At 34.9% G+C, this 20,482-nt stretch overlaps 2 protein-coding genes and 1 pseudogene across 4 annotated transcripts; 2 read left to right on the top strand and 1 right to left on the bottom strand.

Annotated features, from left to right (window-relative positions):
• Positions 1–1,602: 1,602 nt before the first annotated feature.
• On the bottom strand, positions 1,603–3,158 carry LOC141710513 (CENP-B homolog protein 2-like; annotated as a pseudogene).
• A 597-nt stretch (positions 3,159–3,755) lies between these two features.
• On the top strand, positions 3,756–13,223 carry LOC141711404 (WD repeat-containing protein ATCSA-1). 3 transcript variants are annotated; one of them, XR_012571333.1, is made up of 11 exons: positions 3,756–4,163; positions 6,200–6,460; positions 6,555–6,714; positions 7,418–7,596; positions 8,703–8,949; positions 10,362–10,516; positions 10,602–10,691; positions 10,864–10,935; positions 11,056–11,133; positions 11,992–12,111; positions 13,072–13,223. XR_012571333.1 is itself a non-coding variant. In XM_074513830.1 (10 exons), exons 1-9 carry the CDS (start codon positions 4,014–4,016, stop codon positions 11,113–11,115), a joined length of 1,374 nt encoding a protein of 457 aa, XP_074369931.1. In that variant the 5' UTR covers positions 3,756–4,013; the 3' UTR covers positions 11,116–11,133; positions 11,992–12,274. The 3 variants fall into 3 exon arrangements, 2 of the variants coding, with proteins under 2 accessions (XP_074369931.1, XP_074369930.1); XM_074513830.1 differs by lacking the exon at positions 13,072–13,223 and having other exon boundaries at positions 11,992–12,274; XM_074513829.1 differs by lacking the exons at positions 11,992–12,111; positions 13,072–13,223 and having other exon boundaries at positions 3,757–4,163; positions 11,056–11,291.
• A 1,170-nt stretch (positions 13,224–14,393) lies between these two features.
• Positions 14,394–20,482, top strand: LOC141711403 (calcium-transporting ATPase 1). The gene is made up of 7 exons (XM_074513828.1): positions 14,394–15,039; positions 15,491–15,545; positions 15,631–17,567; positions 17,770–17,928; positions 18,548–18,719; positions 18,841–19,139; positions 19,774–20,482. Exons 1-7 carry the CDS (start codon positions 14,863–14,865, stop codon positions 20,020–20,022), a joined length of 3,048 nt encoding a protein of 1,015 aa, XP_074369929.1. The 5' UTR covers positions 14,394–14,862; the 3' UTR covers positions 20,023–20,482.

Here is a 20,482-nt window from a genome sequence, read left to right on the forward strand (position 1 = left end):
TGTCTGTGAGTTTGGTTGGTAGGTGTGTTGCGGCACTCAGCGGAATTATCTCTTTGTTGAGTTTCGATGTTGAGACAGAAGAGGTAAGATAAGAGGATGATGTCATTATAATAGAAGAGATTTGGAGTAAGATTTGTATTTGTAGAGAAATAAGATTGGAAGGGTGAAAAAAAGTTGGGTTTTTGGATCGTTGTGCCTGTTAAAGCAAGGAAGGCTCTGATACCATATTAAAAGAGGTAATTGGTATAATGAGTTGTGTTTATTCATTAATATTGCTATGTATTTATAGTACACAAGATTACAAGGATAAGGATATCTAAATACATAATACTTATCAAGATGTACATTTGACAGGATATGTGAACTGATAATGTAAATCATAATTGATCGTTTGTTGTAGAATCAGTTCTTCATTATCTATTGTTGACTGAGTACGTCGCTTTGTCGTGCATTTGTGTCACGTGCCTGAGTATTATCACTGTCAACACATAATGTTCTAACACTCTGCAAAACAGAATTAGTTCGAGTACGCCTCTGTTGGTGAAGTATGGGCAAAATGGTGTTGATTTTGTTGCTGGTGACAACAATGGTAGAAATGGGGGCTTACAGTAGATACTAAATTGAAAGAAGGGTGTGTAGGTGCGGAAGTTGTCGGCTATATGTACGCCTTTAATCTTGAAACATGCCAACATCCATTTTTCTTTAAATATGACTATAAATATAAAAGAAAAAAAATGGATTTTGGAACTCTAACTTGAAATTTTCTTAATACTCTATGTTGGATCAAAGCTATTTTTTTTATTTAATATCAAGTTAATATTTGCTCTCTGCAAGACTGAATTAATGTGAGCATGGCTCTGTCTATGAAGTCTGGGCATAATGGTAAAGAAAGTCATGAGCTGGATGGCTGAGCAGCGAGTGGACAAATGTGAAATGTGGATCTTGAAGCTGTATATTTGGTGGTTAATCAAGCATACGGAAGTCATTCGTCAATGGTTTCAACTTTTAAAATCATGTTTCTTTGTTATTTGTAAAAAGGTCAACAAATACATCTTATTCTTTTCCCGATTTTTTTAAAACCATTATTTTCCCAGGTTTTAGGTGTATATAAAGAAAAGTGTCCCCCATTATAGTCTTATTTGTTGGCTAATATTGAAAGTTAATGGAGTTTTATTTTACAATAAAAAATAGTTCAAGAACATAAATAGATTATAAAGTGCAAGAAATCTCCTGCTCAAAGTTCTTTATAGTTTATGCTATGAGAATGCTACTTCCAGACTAGCAACACAACTAGCTAACTAATGAGTCCACGTTTTCACACTTTTACCAAAATTTTAATCTTGGCTCCTCAGATCATCAATCAACATATATAGTTAAGTCAAGTTTTATATATACAGTAGAAACTCTTTAAATTAATACTCGTTAAATTAATAAACTCTCTAAAATAATAAATTTGTCTGGTCCCGACTTGGGCCAATGTAAAAAATTGAAAAACTCGATAAAATAATAAGATAATATTTTTTCGGGAAATCCCTTTATAGTTTTCTGTCCCAAGAAAATCATAAATTAATAATTCATAGGAACTGAAAAAATATATTACACCTAATTGAAATATGATTCAATAGTTGTGTGTTTTATTTTAAAGTTTAAGTCTATTTGGAGCTCATCTCTAACTTTTCTTATTGCATCCAATAACTCAGGTGTTGTATTTTTGTATTGTATCAAAAAGTTGTGAAGAGTATTCGACGCCATAAGAGCTTCCTTTCTCGTAACAGGCTCCAAAGACACTGTATCATCTTCGCCGTCATCATTTGTATTGTCCTCAATGATAGTACCCACAATATCTTCTAAACTCTGAACCTCAGAACATGCTTCATTTTCACCTGGGTAGTTTATTAGATCGTTGATATCCATCTTATTACGATAACCACATTGATTGATCATAGTCTCGAGGTCTTGAGTTTCTTCATCAAAAGTGGGTTCATCCAAATTTCTTGCAACGTCACTAGCTGAACGAATTTTACAGTGCCGGAAATAATTCGCTATTGTTTCTTTTCGAACATCTATTGTCCAAGCTGTGATTGCCAAATAGATAGCATCAAGGACATTTATCTTCCCTGGATGAAATTGTCCTACCTCATAACCTTCTAATATTTTACGATAAAACCTTCTACGATAATGCATCTTGAAAGCCCTTATTATCCCAGCATCGCAAGGCTGAATCTTTGATGTCATATGGGTGGCAAGAAGAACAATTCAACATTTCTTAGCCCTTCAATATTTTTTGGATGTGTTGGACAATTATCCATCACAAGCAGAACTCTTCTACCATGCATCATTTGGTCAAATGAACGAACATATTCATCAAAAAGCACACTAGCCATCCATGCTCTTTTGTTAGCTCGATACTGACAATCCAAGCTATTCATGTTGACATTCTTGAAGCAACGAGGCTTTGCATATTTCCCAATAATTTATATAGGGATTTTTTCAGAGCCATCTTCACTGCAACAAATAACTATCATAAGCCTTTCTTTATCTTGTTTTCTTCCTTCAAGTTGTTTTGTTGCCAGCGAATGATCAGCTTGTAGCCTATAAAATAACCCAGTTTCATCCATATTGAAAACATCTTTTACAGGGAATTGATCAATTTTCTCCCGAATCGATACCAATTTCTGCTCCATGTCTTGTACATCAACAGACCCACTCTCGCCAAAATGACGAAATGACTTTATGCCATGTCGCCGCTTGAATTTCCCAAGCCATCCTATAGAGAAGTTAAAATCTGAATCATCGTGAGAGTACAAGAGTTTCATTGTTTCTCTTACCTTCTGCAAAATTAATTCTCTTGTGATATTCACACGTTCTTGATGCTGGAGAAACCACTCATAAACAACCTTCTCCATGTCAGGATATTTTGCTGGTTTGTGTGTTTTGATCTTTGCGCTTCCCTCTATTTCAGCAGAGAGATACTCATCTGATCGCTTAAGTGTGTTTGATATTGTTCCTTGACTAACTTTTAACTGGAACTTTCCCTCAAGCCATCTCTGCAAGTCTTTTTGTGTGCTTGCAGGATTATCTCTCTTGTACTCACACAACTCCTTACGTATTTGATCTGACATAGTTGATTTTGTAACACCTTTTAGATGAGAAGCCATCTTGTGAGATATGTTTTGAATACTCTAACACGTTCATGTAATTTATATATGTCAAACTTGTTTGAGAATACATTGAACACATTAATTAATCTTGTTTACAATAATTATACGGTACAACTTTAAAAGTATTGTTAATTTCCCAAGGTTACTAATTACGTTGAATCACAAGGTTCGTTAATTCTAAGAGGTATGTACATTATAATAGGTTAAAAACTCTTTAAATTAATAATTATTAATTTATCTATAAATTAATAACTCTCTAAATTAATAAATTTCTCCGGTCCCGACATTATTAATTTATAGAGTTTTTACTGTAAATCGATACATTTTCGTATTCAGTATATACTTGTATTGTCTATTAAAATTCATTCTTTTTTATACTTACTCCAATGTTTTTCAAAATAATTATATATGTTCATACGCCTTTTATAATAAATTTTTCCAACCACGCGAACGCGGTTTTTTCACCTAGTTGAATAAATAAAAGACATGCTATACCTATCCATATGTACATTTTCCTTATTTTTTATTTTCATCATATATATATTGCAGATAAAGATAAGAACATAACCGAAAACTCGAAGATAAACACAGGTCCGCAGCCAACACGTGTCGTCAACACGTGTTCGTAACCGGACCGTACAAATCCAGTTCGTTCCAAACCGGGTTGTAATTCCCCGGTCCATTAACTCCAGTCGGATCATATCGACCCGCCTAGGGCTCCATATACACAAACACAATCACAATCCTCAATCACATTCCAAATCAATGAAAAAAAATCACTTCTAACTTCTAAATTACACACACAACTAGAACCAATTTGAAGCTGTAACGCAGCGAGGAGATGCGAGGAGAATGTGGAAACAAGTTAGAGAAAGAGAAACAGGCTTTATTAACCCTAAATTGTTCGCTAATCGAGTTAAATCAAACAGAAATTTATCGCTTCAGCTCTCTAATTGTAAAGAAATCGTCTCTGCTCACCGTGGCGCCATTAATTCGCTTCAGGTATTTTTGATTTTTTACTGTTGGTTTTTAGTAGGAATTTTTCGTGTTTTTCGTGATTGAATTGTTTGAGTTTAACTTAAGTAGGAAGTAATTGTGTGATAGATTAAGCGGTCGTAGAAGCGCGGTGATTATAAATGTGGAGTTCAAAAACAACTGGTTGATTAGGATAATGGGAGATACATGCTTAATCGTCTCGATGTAGAATGGGAGATGGCTTATTTAAATTAAGCATTTGTAGAAGCGTGATGATTACTACTTAGCCATATGATGTTTAAATGTTTATCGAGATTTTAATCGTCTCTATGTATAAATGTTTATCGAGAATGGGAGATGTCTTATTTAAATTAAGCATTTGTAGAATCGTGATGATTACTACTTAGCTGTTTAAATGTTTATCGAGATTTTAATCGTCTCGATGTATAAATGTTTATCGAGAATGGGAGATGGCTTAGTTAAATTAAGCATTTGTAGAATCGTTATGATTACTACTTAGCTATATGATGTTTTAATGTTTATCGAGATTTTAATCGTCTCGATGTATAAATGTTTATTGAGAATGGGAGATGGCTTATTTAAGTTAAGCATTTGTAGAAGCGTGATGATTACTACTTTGCTATATGATGTTTGAATGTTTATTGAGATTGGAGCATTTGTAGAAGCGTGATGATTGCTACTTAGCTATATGATGTTTAATTGTTTATCAAGATTGGGGACGGATTATGTTGAATAACAATTTTTTAAGAATCTAGTTGCCTTATATTTTGTGGATAATAGGCGTAGCTGCAATGTGCGCATCGGTATAAGCTTAGACTAAACTGCAGAACTTATCTTCCTCATAATTTAGTTAGGGATGTTTACAGCATAATAAGGCAACTTCATAGCTACTAGTTGATGGCTAAACCGAGATGTTTTTCATCTTCTAGTTGCATACATGTGGATCATAATAAGGGAGCTTCCAGAGTAGCTTCTACGGAAATTGTTGGGACCTATGTCCTTTGAATTAGCTTAAAAGGACCATCTTCTGGTAGCTTAAAAGGACCTTTGATTGACTTGGATTCAATCTCCTTGACGCAAAATTTATTAAGTTAAAACTTGTGGAGCAACTCATTACACACACAACTAACATTAGTTGTAACCTATAAACACCATTTTGTAAACAATTATGATCCTGAAAGATGAATGGTTTAATTTAAACAGAATATTAACCCTGTTAGGTTAACTGTTCAGCAGTTCTCCTAAAATCGTAAGGTTTAGGAGGAGGACTTACTAGGATCATTTATTGTATTCTAAAACTTCCCTTTCTCGAATTTCCAAATTTTGGGTCGTAGAGTGGATTGCGGGTGCCCATAGTTGGGGCAATAATTTGTATTTGTGTCCACTGTCCATAGTAAGTTATGAGAATATTGGGGGTGGCCGAGAATTGAACTTGAGACATTTGCCAACTGGAGGTCTTATACCCCTGTTGACTTATCAATTCTCATAAAATAGTAATATGTAGAAGGAGGACCTACTAGGAGCTTCTGTTATATTCAAACATTGCCTCCCCTCTCTACTTCTTTAGTGTATTTCTTGTATAGAACCGAAGTTGATTCCTTATATATAGGGCTTAGATTGTCTAGTATTACCCTTCTGGCAGACAAAGAATCTAATGGGGTTTCCTTGCTCTATATTGTACAAGTTCAATGAGTGCTATCTTCCAGGTATACTACATACTATACTACATACTACAGTAGATGCCAAATATTTTCTTCTCCCGTGCATTTGGCAACATTTGTTTGTTGGAAGGACAAATTACATGTTTCAAATGAAAAAAGTACTATGTAGTGGTAGCAGTGATTTTTTTTCATGCCATATTGAATATTGCACCATGATTATATTTGTACTAAATTTTCTTTTTTAAGTGTGACTAAAAAGAGGATATGCGCTTAGAAGTTTATCAAATTCATTATTATTGATTATTTAGGCATTTACGGTTCATAAACGTAAGTATGCAAGTTTAAAGAAAACTTGGGCAGTGTGTTTGATCACAAAATCAGGTTGATTTGACAGAGGGGAGATATTTGATATCGGCCGGGTCTGATGCATCAGTTGCTGTTTATGATGTTCAGCGTGCAACAGAATGTGTGGCAAGTGGTTTGGTTGCAAAACATAAGAACATTCTTTTAGTTGATAAGCAGCACGAACACGGGCACAAATATGCTGTATCCTCGGCCATATGGTATCCTGTTGACACTGGTCTTTTTGTCACAGGTTCATATGATCATTTCGTTAATGTTTGGGACACAAATACCACACAGGTAGGTTTCTCCATTCCCTTAAAAATGTTGAAGAAATTTTGTATACTGTATGAACCATTTTGACAAAAGTTAATTTTAACTTCTGCTGTTTTAGGTGGTTATGAATTTCAAAATGCCAGGTAAGGTATATAAAACTGCCATGTCTACGTTGTCTACGTCACACATGCTTATTGCTGCTGGAACAGAAGATGTTCAAGTTCGCCTTTGTGATATTGCTTCGGGGGCCTTTTCTCATACATTGTCTGGTCATCGAGGTACATTACCTTTAGCTTGAGGGTTTTTTATCCTACCATTCTATCATATTATGGTCGGCAAAATCCTTGAGGATATTGGTCGTCAGTCCCTGGGATATGTTGTATACACCATGTTTCTTTGCAAGGATCATAATCCTTGAATTATATGTTTAATTTGCATAATGTAATTATCTTTAATCCTCTAAAGAAATCCCAGAACTATTTATGATCATTTATAGTTCATTTTGTTTAATACCACCCCTGTTCCTAGGTTAATCTCATGGGAATGTAGTAAAAAGTGAGTGCAATTTAGTCAGCTTGATAACATACAGGATAGAAATAGTTCGGGAAATTTCAATTTTTTGAAACATAGCCATTGTAAACTTTATCTGGCATCGACGAAGTAGTTTCCTCGAGGGATCAATAATATTTTACTTTTACCTCGGGTTTGTAATGTCTCGGACTACCTGTGCACTTCTTTCTAGCTGTACAGTATATTATTGAGAACCACGAGTTATATATGTGACATGCTTTACAATTATTATGTTGTCATCATCTGATTATTCACTTGGAATGTTACTATATATGAATCGTAGGTACTATATGCTCTTTACAGGGTAATCTAGTGACAGTGGATTCTAAATTTGTTAGCTGTAACAAAGAGATACAAGAAGTATAGTTTACACATATAAAATTATAATTTACAAATTTTTTGATGATATAGATGGAGTAATGGCAGTGGAGTGGTCTACTTCTAGTGAGTGGGTTCTTCTAACAGGGGGTTGTGATGGTGCTATACGATTTTGGGACATCAGAAGGGCTGGATGTTTTTCTGTTCTAAATCAGTCTAACACTCAACTCGGAAGAAGGTCACCTCTTCTAAAACGAGTCATCAGTAACAAGGTCCCTCTTCCATTCTATCTATGTTGACGTAGTCTGCTATCGTTTCTATAGCGTTGATTGTTGATCTTGTTTTTTTTCCTCACTTTAATCTTTGACTTTACTTTGCCGAGATCCTTTCTCCTCTTGATGTAAAAGTTATTCACTTTGAGAAGTATACGAGGAATTCTGTACTGTAAATTGTGTTGTGAAGCCTTTAGCGTCCAAATTATCTTCTCCTTTAGTTTCCCCCGAACCGTCCTCAACCTTTGTTCGACATCAAGTGCAAGAAAAATTGTCCATTTGCCATACAAAATAAATTTTAAATGTCTTCTGTTTTGAAAAATACTAAATCCAGTGAGGTTGCACAGAGCTGCATACAAGTGGGTTTGTGATGAATGGTGATATGGGTATAGTGAGATTGAGAGTAGGGAATAAATGCTTAAAACCCTGATTACCGGTGCAAAATCTAGAATCTCTGACTTCTGTTTATAATGATGGTAGGTTATTGAGATACCGAACTTGTTAAAGTTTAGTTTTAAGAGGTAGAATAAATAGTAGGTGTTTGGATAACCGCCTGATAATGTGTTAAAGTGACTGCTTTACCCAAGGTTTAATCATTCAGAAGTAGGAGATTGAAGTTTACAGAAAAAATTCTTGTTAACAAGGAATAAGTGTATGAACAAGTTCTTCGATTATATTAATTTCCAAGAAATATTATCTTGCAGCAGCTTGTATATGATATATGTATACATCTAGGAATCTATATGTATGATCATTAACTTTAATTTTTTGAGGCTGATATGTTATTGAAACCACAAGGTCGAAAGGAAATTTCTGAAAGTTTGCGGGTAATTTGTGCTTTGGTCTGTGAGAAAGCACATGCCTCCATAAACTCCGCTGCCCTCAGACCTGGCACAACATTATGTCATGTCATGTCTTCTTTCTTTTGTAAACCAGAAATAAATAAGATGATGCAAACAAAAGGGAATAGGTTGCTTAGCAAAAACGAAGAAAAAGGGAATAAGTTGAGGAGTTATATTCTTATATAGACTATGTTAAACATTGTTTTGATGATGGATTACTCGCTCAGTTGTTGTAACAATTACTTTTTTTTTTCTATTAAGCAGGCATCAACATCCAAATCCTCTTCGGTAGGTACATCTTCAAAATCCAGGACGGCGCAAAAGAAACCTGTTAATGGAAATGGTTCAAAGAATAGTTCTGTAACAAAAAAGAATTTCAGTCAAGAGAAGGCATCTGCAGGAAAAAGGCTTCATCCAGGATTAATCTCTATCCAGGATCGTTCTACTGCTCATTATGGCGCTGTAATTGGATTAAAGATGACTTCAGATGGACTTTATCTGCTCAGTGCAGGTTAAGTGTATCTACTTTACAGTAAACCAGTATTATCTTCTATTTTGTGTGTTAGAGCAACTCAAACTCAACACTATAACACTATAATAGTGGAAGTTTTAGTGTAAAACCAACTCCAATCTAACACTATAATAGTGTAAAAATTACACCAATGAATACTGAATAGTGTGACACCAAATTTGGTTTCAAAATTACACCAATTTGGCGTACTTTTTACACCAATTTGGTGTAATGCATAATTCCTACTACGCGCTTGTCTTTGTGAAGTAAAACAAATTTACTGCCACCATATCCCATTTATATAATATTATATCCAAACAAGGTATTTGCTTTCAGAGAAGTAAGAATATCATGTCTTTATTTAGACATTTAGTCTAAAATATAGTTGAAATGGGTTGGAGTTGGTTTTGCGAATGATGTAATTTTGACTCTGAAATAGTGTAAAAGCTACACTATTCTAGTGTTATGGGTTGGAGATGGTCTTAATAGGATAGATGAATTGATGAATATCTCTTGCAATGAAATTTAAGTTAGTAAAAAAATGGAAGTAACTGATTTTTTTCTCTATTTGTAGGATTTGTTTTTTTGAGATTGTACATGAAACTAAATGGCTTTTGCTTTAGCTGTATAGCCCTCGCCTCCTGACCGGAGGTTGAGGGTTCAATGTCAAAGACAAAATTACTCTGTTTTAAGGATCAGAATCGGTTTGAGTTATACTCGAGGGAATGATGTTTATCCACTATCTTAAGCATATTTGAATTATATCTTCAATATTTTTACTGGATATTTTACATTTATTGTGTTTGTTGCGGGTCAAGGTAAACTAGTAGTCAAGCGTTTTTCCTCCAGTTATTATAATATTGCTGAGAAGGTTCTTTGTGTTGGATGTTGCATTATTTCGTTATTATTGTCTCCAATTTTAAATAAAGTATTCAGTATGAGGATCAAAAGAAACCTGAAAGGAAGTTACTGGTACACCTTTGTGTTTAATGAGTCGCACTCGGGGACCCCCTTATGTTAGAGTGGTCCATCAGATTAAGTTCCATACGGCACATTGTAGAAAGAATTAAAACCTCACATTTGATGTGTTACTACAAAATGGTGAGATCTAATGTAGGAACTCTTGGTGTTAAAAGAAATATGCGCAGTTAGTTATATATACACTAGGAATTTATATTTTGTTACTAATTTTGAAAAAAATGTTAATGTATTAACTATTAACTGAGTGAAGGGAAAACCTATCCTTCCCTGCTCCTCTTTGTAACTGCCAATTTATTTGAATAAGTATATTGGATTTTATTTAGCAACAAGAGAAAAGAAGTTATACTTGGATGTGGCAAGTTCTCATTGCCAACCAAATAATACCTTGTCTGCAATTCGTTATTTTTACCCTTCCTGGGTTTCTATTTCAGGTTCTGATTCAAGATTAAGGTTGTGGGACGTGGAATCCCGCTGCAATACGCTTGTGAACTTTGACATTGTGCGGCTTCAGACTAGCAAGGCAATGCAGTTGGCCGTATCTCCTGATTCCGACCTTGTTTTTGTCCCATGCATGTCAACTGTGAAAGTAATGACATTTCTTTCCTGTCACTTTCTAGTATTGGACAAGTTTCTTATCGGATGAGCTTATATATCAAAACTGATCTTTTTAGGCATTTAGTATGTGGTCTGGTCAGACAATGCTGTCATTTCGTAGCCACTATGACAATGTAAATTCTTGCTGGTACAATGAGAAGGATCAGGTATAACGTTCCCACTAAATCCTATATTGTAACTACGCTTTCAAAATAAAATATGGTAGAATGTTTTAATATTTTCCTAAGCCTAGAAAAGGAGTTCCATTAAGGCATTTGATATCCTCTATTTTTTGTATGATGTTTAAAATTTCTGAGATGTATGCCTGCAATCATTCAGGAGTTGTATACTGGCGGTAGTGACAGGCAAATTCTCGTCTGGTCTCCATACAAGTCAAATTTTGAGCATGAGGTTTGCTTTCTTAATTATATTCATCTTCACATTAATCTCTATTCACATGATAAGGGTGTTAGTCTTACCAAATATGTTCTATTAACCCACATATATGTGTATCTTTACGTTGAATTGCAGGATGAATGGAACGGTAAACAGCAGGGCGTTGCACTTGATGAAGATAATTGGAGTGATTAAACTGGATCAGCTGAAACAGTATTACATTCCATCTATTTAATTTATTAATTTTATGTGCCTACTTTCTTATGTATATAAAATAAGACAGCTATATTGGTGTTGTCCTTTTGTCACTTTATGTTTAAAATAAAAAAATTCAAAAGTTTAAATATCATAATAGTTTTGACTTCAAACAATATATGTGTAAGTGTAATGTATATTTGTCCTTGAAATGATTATGTGATCATATTTACTTGTTATATAATGACTTCCCGCCAAATTTTTATAAAATGCCTTGGATTGTGCATCAAATAAAGGGGTAATTAGCAGAAATAGTTTACTAGTTTGTATCTAATATAAAGAGTACATCTAAAAACCCTCCATAATTGCTGGGAGTCGCAAGAAGAGATTTTGGACCATGGATTTAATTTTGGAGGGTATTTCAAAGTGGGAATGTGGGAAAGGGTTGGAGATGCAGCAGTGAAGGGAGTGCAGGTGCTGGAGATGAAGTGTTAGACATACAAGGGTGAAGGGACAGACTGTGAGGAAAATAGTATAGGTGCGCGGTTGACAGCGTATTGGTCTCATCACCAATACGGTGTAGATAATCTCTACAAAGGTGCATCAGTGACAGATGTGAAATTAATTTTGTGTGTTACTCAGGCTGCTATATTTGAGGTGGTTGATGAAGGTGGCCATGCAGCGGTGGTGGAGCTATCTAGGAGTTGGTGGGGACCAGGGACTATTTGTTGTAGTTGCTAAATTAGAAAAAGTTGAATGTAAATCTTATTACAATTTTTCTGCTCCCCCTCCCTCCCGCTATATATATATATATATATAAATATATATTAGCTTATAAAATTTTCTTTAGTTTTATCTTACTCCTGAAACTTTCAGGTTCCGTCTCTGCTGGGCTTTAGTGCAGTATTATATATCTAGTCCGGAAATGCTTGTTCTTGGTGGATCGGCTTATGAAGCCAAGTAGAACAAGTTGGCGAAACATCCTATTGTGAACATGTACGTTCTAATTTTTTTACATGAAATTAATCAGAAACATCTGACATTGTCCTTGCAGCTCTGTTGCCGGATCTCAGTCGATGTAGAAGTTCAATTAGTGTCTTTGCCTTTAAATTATGAGCCACGGGGACAATAATTATATAAGATTTGAACTGAATTGTTTTGTTACGACTTCACTCCGGTCACTAGCCTGCCTTCGGTTATATACACGGCATAAAATATTATTCATATTAAGATTAATATAAAATAATTTGTATATAACATATATTAACATAAATAATTACAGGTCCAAGTATCTTTCTCTTTCCCAGGAAATAATTGTTGATTATATGAAGTAAAATGTATATAGTTTTATAAAAAGTAAACCGGGGATGTGTTTTTTAGGTATCAAAGTATTGCATAGTATTCAACCCGTCCCAAAATACAAGTCTCTTTGATTTTTTAAATGTACTTTAATGTGTATAAAAGTCATAGTTTCGCATATCTTTTTTTCAATAAAAAAAATATTTTCTTAAATTAAAATTTAATATGTATACTTTTGTTTAGAAAAAAGAACATCTGAAAACTAATTTGTAGAGTTATTCTTTTTATTCACCTTAAAATACGCGTAAAATGTCAAAAAATACGTGTATTTCGAGACGGGGATATAATTTTCGTTGTGTCAAAGAACCAGTTACTCTAAAACCACGGGGATATAATTTTTGTTGCGTCAAGGAACCAGTTACTCTAAAACATCAATCTAATATTATTCTAACACTCCCCTTCACTCGAGAGCCCATTTATGGGTCATAAATTGTGAGAAATATTGGGGGTGGCAGGGATCGAACCTGAATACTCTGCCAGCCTGAACTTTGATACCATGTTAAGGAACCAGTTACTCTAAAATCTCAAGGTATTAGAGAATGATCATTTTCAGGATCTTATATTATTCTAACATCCTTATATTATTCTAACATGCAGTATGGTGCCAGTTTTGAGAAATCAGCAGAGCAGTTAAAGGCATCAATTAAGACAGGAATATACTGACCAGCCGTCCATTTTGTGCCACAATTTGTACAATTAGACGTTTTCAAATATCTAACCTAATTTTCTTTGACAAACGTATCTGACCTAACCAGCTTTTCAATCTAACTAAATCTCATTTTATTAAAAAATTAAATTACCTCTCTGCATAATATAATTGTTTAATAATTTTTTATTCATTGTAATGTCGTGTTCGTCACTTGTGTCTGCTTGTTATGTCGATGCTACAAAAATTGATATAAAAAACACAAAAAAAGTTGATCATTTCTGTTTGATAATCTAACAAACTATTCGTTCAACTAATTTTCGTATGATTGTATGAACGCAAATCAAACCCGAAATCCGAAACAAACTTAATACTCCTTCCGTCTCAAAATATAAGTTTCTTTGATTTGTTTTTTCTCACGTAATTTTTAATTTTTTTTATTGAATTCAAGTTTACATTCATATTTTTATTTAGAATTATCATTTTTATTTATGTTAAAATATGTGGAAAAAAATTAAAGAGATTTTTATTTTGGGACGGAGTTACTGTCAATTTTAGTTTCCATGTGACCTGTCTAGTCAAATCTGAAAAGACGGTCTTTCCACGTTGGGAAAATTTCAAAATATTATTTCAATGTTGGGGTTTTATTGCACGGTATTTTAATATTTAATTATCTACGATTTTTCTATCATGGCCATGAGCATATAATAAGCGCGAAAATTTATAAATTTTAGTCATTTTTATTGATGTATTTTCTGTGTATGCAGGGATCCACTATTATTAAAAAAAAGAATCAATTAAAATGAGTTAAATTTATAAATTTTCCTGATTATTGTGTGGGCATGAACATACGGTAAAAAATTACTCTCTCCATCCCTCCTATTTGTTTATACTTTCCTTTTTGGATGTCCCTTCGAATTGTTTACATTTCAAAATTTTCCAAAAATAGTAAAATTTTTATAAATTTTAAAATAACTACATCCACTATTTCTCTCCACTATCCCCACTTTATCCATATAATTTATACATATAATATTAATCGGTCTCCATATTTTAATCACTTTTTTAACTTTACTCCGCTCCTACTTTATCATTTTTCTTAAATTCCGTGCTCAACCCAAATCCCGGCTTAGTAGTAACAAACTAATATCAACGGCGGACAACTAAACTCATCTTCAAGTAAAAAGCACAAAAGGAAAAGCGTTGACTTTGACGAGTCAGAAATACTGCTAATTATAGCTTAATCTTTCTTACAAGTTACAAGCCAGGAGCTTAAGTATATGAAACATTGCAACTACTGTTATAACTTAAACAAAGTGAAGTTGGATCCGTACATCTCAGATCATCTTTTTGTTTTTTTACTAACTTTATACTATACATAGCTCTCCAGTTAATAGTGATTTATATATGATAAATGAAGCTCAGATTTATTAACTGATCACTGATCAGATTTTTCTATTTGACAGAGAGAGAGAGGAAGAGAGGGAGAGAGAGACTCAGATTCATCAACTGAACATTGATCAGATTAATCTCTCTCACACACAGAGAGAGAGAGGGAGAGAGAGAGACTCAGATTCATCAACTGAACATTGATCAGATTAATCTCTCTCACACACAGAGAGAGAGAGAGGGAGAGAGAGAGACTCAGATTCATCAACTGAGCATTGATCAAATTAATCTCTCACAAGAGAGAGAGAGAGAGAGAGAGAGAGAGAGAAGTAGGAAGGTAGGTTGAGGAGGTTATGGAGAGCTACTTGAATGATAAATTTGGTGAAGTGAAGGCGAAGAACTCATCGGAAGAAGCTCTGCAGAGATGGAGAAAGCTGTGTTGGCTTGTTAAGAATCCTAAGCGTAGATTTCGATTCACTGCTAATCTCTCCAAGCGTTTTGAAGTTCGCGCTATTCAACGCTCTAATCAAGTACTAGTTCTTATCACTATATGGCTATATGGTTCATATGTTGCTCATTAACTGTTTTAAGTCAATGATGTTTACTAAAGAATCTGATGATCCTGCAATATATGTCGGAATAATTTTAGATTTAGTTGTGATTGCTGTTCTATTAGATTTTGATAGGCTGAACTGATTAGTTTTGCAAGTTTAGAAAGGATTATGAAGTTAACATTGCATGTGCAGTTTCGTTGTTTGAGTAGAATGTACAATGATGATGATGATACATTTTCTAGATTGATCCTAGATCTGTATTTAAGTGTAAATTGGCAATGGATGGAACATGTGATGTTGTAGATTATGAATTAGTCTTTCACATTGCAGATCCATTAGTAAAATTAATATGAACTTATTTATTTGTGTATTGGGAAGAATGAAGCGACAATAACTATGTATTTTTGTTATTTGTTTATCATTCAAGGAGAAACTCAGGGTTGCGGTATTGGTTTCACAAGCTGCACTTCAATTTATCCATGGTATATTTTTATTAAGTTTTGTGGTAGATTTGGTCTGCAATATAAACTGCTAGCATTAAGTATGTTCTCCGGATACTTGCTGCAGGTATAACTTATAAAATACCAGAGGATGTAAAAGATGCAGGTTTTGGTATCTGTGCTGAGGAGTTGGGATCTATTGTTGAAGGGCATAACAAGAAGAAACTGAAACTTCATGACGGGATTGATGGTATTGCAAGCAAGCTTGCGACTTCACTTACTAATGGGATCTCTACTTCAGAACAGTTGCTGAACAAGAGGAGAAAAATTTATGGAGTTAATCAATTCACTGAAAGCCCAGCTAAAGGATATTGGATTTATGTATGGGAAGCACTGCAAGATATGACACTAATGATACTTGCTTTTTGTGCATTTGTGTCTCTGGTCGTTGGTATAACGATGGAAGGATGGCCTAAGGGTGCACAAGATGGGCTTGGAATTGTTGCAAGTATCTTGTTGGTAGTATTTGTGACCGCCACTAGTGATTATAAACAATCATTACAGTTTAAAGATTTAGATAAAGAGAAGAAAAAGATTAGAGTTCAGGTCACCAGAAACGGGTTTAGGCAAAAGATGTCGATATATGACCTTTTGCCTGGTGACATTGTTCACCTTGCAATTGGGGATCAAGTCCCTGCAGATGGACTTTTTGTTTCAGGATTTTCACTTTTGATAGACGAGTCAAGTTTAACAGGTGAGAGCGAGCCAATTAACGTATGTCTTGAGAATCCCTTTCTCCTGTCTGGAACTAAAGTTCAGGATGGATCATGCAAGATGCTGATCACTACTGTTGGAATGAGGACACAGTGGGGTAAATTGATGGCTACTCTCAGTGAAGGTGGGGATGATGAGACCCCATTGCAGGTTAAACTTAATGGAGTGGCAACTATTATTGGGAAAATTGGTCTGTTTTTCGCTGTCATTACCTTTGCTGTATTGGTGCAAGGATTGTTTACCAAGAAAATGCAAGAAGGGTCACAGTGGAGCTGGTCTGGTGATGATGCTCTGGTAATTCTTGAATACTTTGCTATTGCAGTTACGATTGTTGTGGTTGCGGTTCCTGAGGGGTTGCCTTTGGCTGTGACACTTAGCCTTGCTTTTGCTATGAAAAAGATGATGAATGATAAGGCACTCGTCCGCCATCTGGCAGCTTGTGAGACCATGGGATCTGCCACAAACATCTGTAGTGACAAGACCGGGACACTGACTACCAACCACATGACTGTTGTCAAAGTTTGCATATGTGGACAAATCAAAGATGGTGGTGACTCCATAAAATCTTCTGCATTTGTCGGAGGTATTCCTGATTTTGCCTCGAAGATGCTAATTGAGTCCATTTTTAACAACACAGGGGGTGACATAGTAAAAAATGCAGACAAGAAAATTGAGATCCTAGGAACACCCACCGAAACTGCCCTTTTGGAATTTGGGCTGTTGCTTGGTGGTGATTTCCAAGCAGCACGACAAGCATCAAACTTGGTGAAAGTTGAACCATTTAATTCTGAGAAAAAGCGGATGGGGGTAGTTTTAGAGCTTCCTGGAAGACGTTTTCGAGCCCATTGTAAAGGTGCTTCTGAAATCATATTGGCTGCATGCAACAAGGTCATAGATTCAAAAGGGGAAGTTGTTCCTATGGATAGGGATACCTTCAATCATCTGTCCACGACAATTGAAAACTTTGCAAATGAAGCTCTCCGGACTCTATGCCTAGTTTATAAGGAACTGGGAAGTGAGTTTCCCACAGAAAGTTCTATTCCCTTTGATGGGTATACTTGTATAGGAATTGTAGGTATTAAGGATCCAGTTCGTCCTGGTGTCAAGGAGTCTGTTGCAATTTGTAGGTCAGCAGGCATTACTGTGCGAATGGTTACAGGTGACAACATTAACACAGCAAAGGCTATTGCCAGAGAATGTGGGATACTAACAGATGGTATAGCAATCGAAGGACCGGAATTTCGAATGAAGAATGAGGCAGAGTTGCATGAACTTATACCCAAAATTCAGGTGCTTTCGCTTTGTACCAATCCAACTTGTCTGCAATTTATGGCCTTGTGAACTGAAGTTGACAGCTAAGTCTCCAGTACTGGCTGTCACAGCACATAGATTCATCCATCTTAAGGGCTATTAAAATTAAAACACCTGAAAACTTTTTGATTAAATTAGGAGACTTGACAATAACCAAAAGTGACTTTCATATCTTCTATAGGTTATGGCTCGATCTTCGCCATTGGATAAGCATACTTTAGTGAGACATTTGCGAACCACATTTCAAGAGGTTGTTGCAGTAACGGGCGATGGAACTAATGATGCACCTGCACTTCATGAAGCAGATATAGGTCTTGCAATGGGGATTTCTGGAACTGAGGTAATGCAACTCTTCAAAGAATATATTAATTTATATTTTAGTTTGGATGCAGATTGCCACAACTATGTATTTTGTGTCGAAGATTGCTTCTATATAATATCTGTCTGAAAATTTACTGTACAAAGGGCAGAAATTTAAGCTTTTTATTAAGTTGAAGTAGGAAATGGTTCTAGTCAGGCAGTTGGTCACTCCAAATTGCAAAATAGTGCTGGTGTAAACAGAGTCTGGTTTATGTTATTTAATTTCCAGCAGTATGCTTGCATCCCTTTCCCGAATTTCTAATATGCAACAGATCTATTTATATTGAGGATTCCCCCAGTTCCCTAGACAGCATTGACGAGCAAGGTGACTAAAGTGCACCGAACAAAAAAAAAGCATGTTTAGTTGTCTGGTCAGGATTATCAAAACTTATTCACATTCTTTATCATTAAAAATTTTCTACCGTCTAGTCCTTTATTAATTTCCCTTTGTTTCGTTTTCTTGGTTGATGCAGTATGAAGTTTGGTCCTTGTTATTTATTCCTTTTTACCTTTTCCTCCTACGTAATAGCTGCAGACGTTTATTTTGCAGTATATATGTATTAATGCAGAACTGCAAATTAACTCTTTGCCTGTTTCAGGTTGCTAAAGAGAGCGCTGATGTGATTATATTAGATGATAATTTCTCCACAATTGTAACTGTAGCCAAATGGGGACGGTCAGTTTACATAAATATACAAAAATTTGTCCAGTTTCAGCTGACAGTAAATGTGGTTGCTCTGGTGGTTAACTTTTCTTCAGCATGTTTGACAGGTAAAATACCTTCATTCATTCAATTTCTTATACATGACCTACTCATTCCCAATGACATTTTTTTGGGATTCCAATATGGTGTTTGGGATTCCAATATGGTTTGGTGTTGCTGTGCTTTCAGGAGAGGCTCCACTGACTGCTGTTCAGCTTCTTTGGGTCAACATGATCATGGATACACTTGGAGCACTTGCCTTAGCCACTGAACCTCCAAATGATGCGTTAATGAAACGAATGCCAGTTGGAAGAAAAGGAAATTTTATCAGCAATGTGATGTGGAGAAATATCTTTGGGCAGTCTTTGTATCAGTTCATTGTGATTTGGTATCTCCAGACAGCAGGAAAAGTGGCTTTCCATCTAGATGGTCCAGATTCAGATTTGATTCTGAATACACTTATTTTTAACTCGTTCGTCTTTTGTCAGGTAAAAATTAGGATTTAATGCATAAAGTAATGATTATTCTTTTTACAGAATTCAGTTTTCTATATGTTCAATGCGTTAAATGAAAATTAATTTGAATTTAACGAATTTGAAATCCCAATACTATTAACCCCTACTGTTTGCCACTGCATACTTCTAAACCAATCCTACCAGATCCTTAAGGGCACTACTCGCTAGAACTGTAACATTTGAAAAAAAGAAAATGGTACTACCTTTTAATTATTACAGTACAATGACTGATTATAATTTGACCGATAACTCTGTCTCTTTTATCTGAATGTAAATTCTTTTGTTTACTGATTTTCTTCATTAGATAGATAGGTATATTATTATTCCTTCTCATGGTACTAGAATAATCATTTTTAACATAAAAGATGTTTAATGTTTAACGATACAAGTTGAGCTGCAATTTAATGTCAGACTGTGTGGCGAGTTCATAAAGAGCTATATTAAGGATTACTCTTGATGTAAAAAAAATTATAACATTACTAAATTCAAGTAAATGTTGACGTTCAATATCATTAATAGATCGGTTATTATTACTCTGTCAAAATACAAATTTTAGCATGTTTGTCTTCAGTTCAAACTTGCTAAAAAAGATGCAACGTTTGTGCAGGCCTTTAATGAGATCAGCTCCAGGGATATGGAGAAGATAAACGTCTTAGAAGGAATTTTGAAAAACTATGTATTTGTGGCCGTACTATCTTGCACGGTCATCTTCCAGATTATAATTGTCGAATTCCTGGGCACATACGCAAACACTTGCCCGCTCAGTTTGGAGCAGTGGTTCGCAAGCATTGTTTTTGGATTTCTTAGTATGCCTATTGCTGCAGCTGTGAAGCTGATACCCGTAGGATCAAGTTGAAATTCGGAAACAAAGGGATCATTAGTTCAACTCCAATTTTTGGTGATTGTTTGAAGGTTGGTAAGTTTAGTATGTTGCCAGCCAGTAAAGCTAAAGCCGAACAATTTCAATGACAACAAAAATCTGGAAATGTTGCTACAGAAGCTGTATTTTACACTCATGCAATATCTCCAGTGACATGATATTAGCAATGTCCTAAACAAAATGAGAACTGCGAACAGATGAAATTTTCATAGATTAAAAAGAATAGCAGCAGAAGTCTTTGATGGAGAGCTAGTACCAGAAAGATAAGAACTGGTTTATTCCTTTTATCTGCCTTATTTTACAGACTCTTTTACTTGTCTATGCTCAAATCATAATTCTTTGATGTTATTCCTTATATTTGCCTTATTTTGCAGACTCTTTTACTTGTCTATACTCAAATCATAATTCTTTGATATTATTCCTTATATTTACCTTA

The sequence above is a fragment of the Apium graveolens genome, chromosome 3, assembly GCF_009905375.1.
Source record: "Apium graveolens cultivar Ventura chromosome 3, ASM990537v1, whole genome shotgun sequence".
Taxonomy (NCBI): Eukaryota; Viridiplantae; Streptophyta; class Magnoliopsida; order Apiales; family Apiaceae; genus Apium; species Apium graveolens.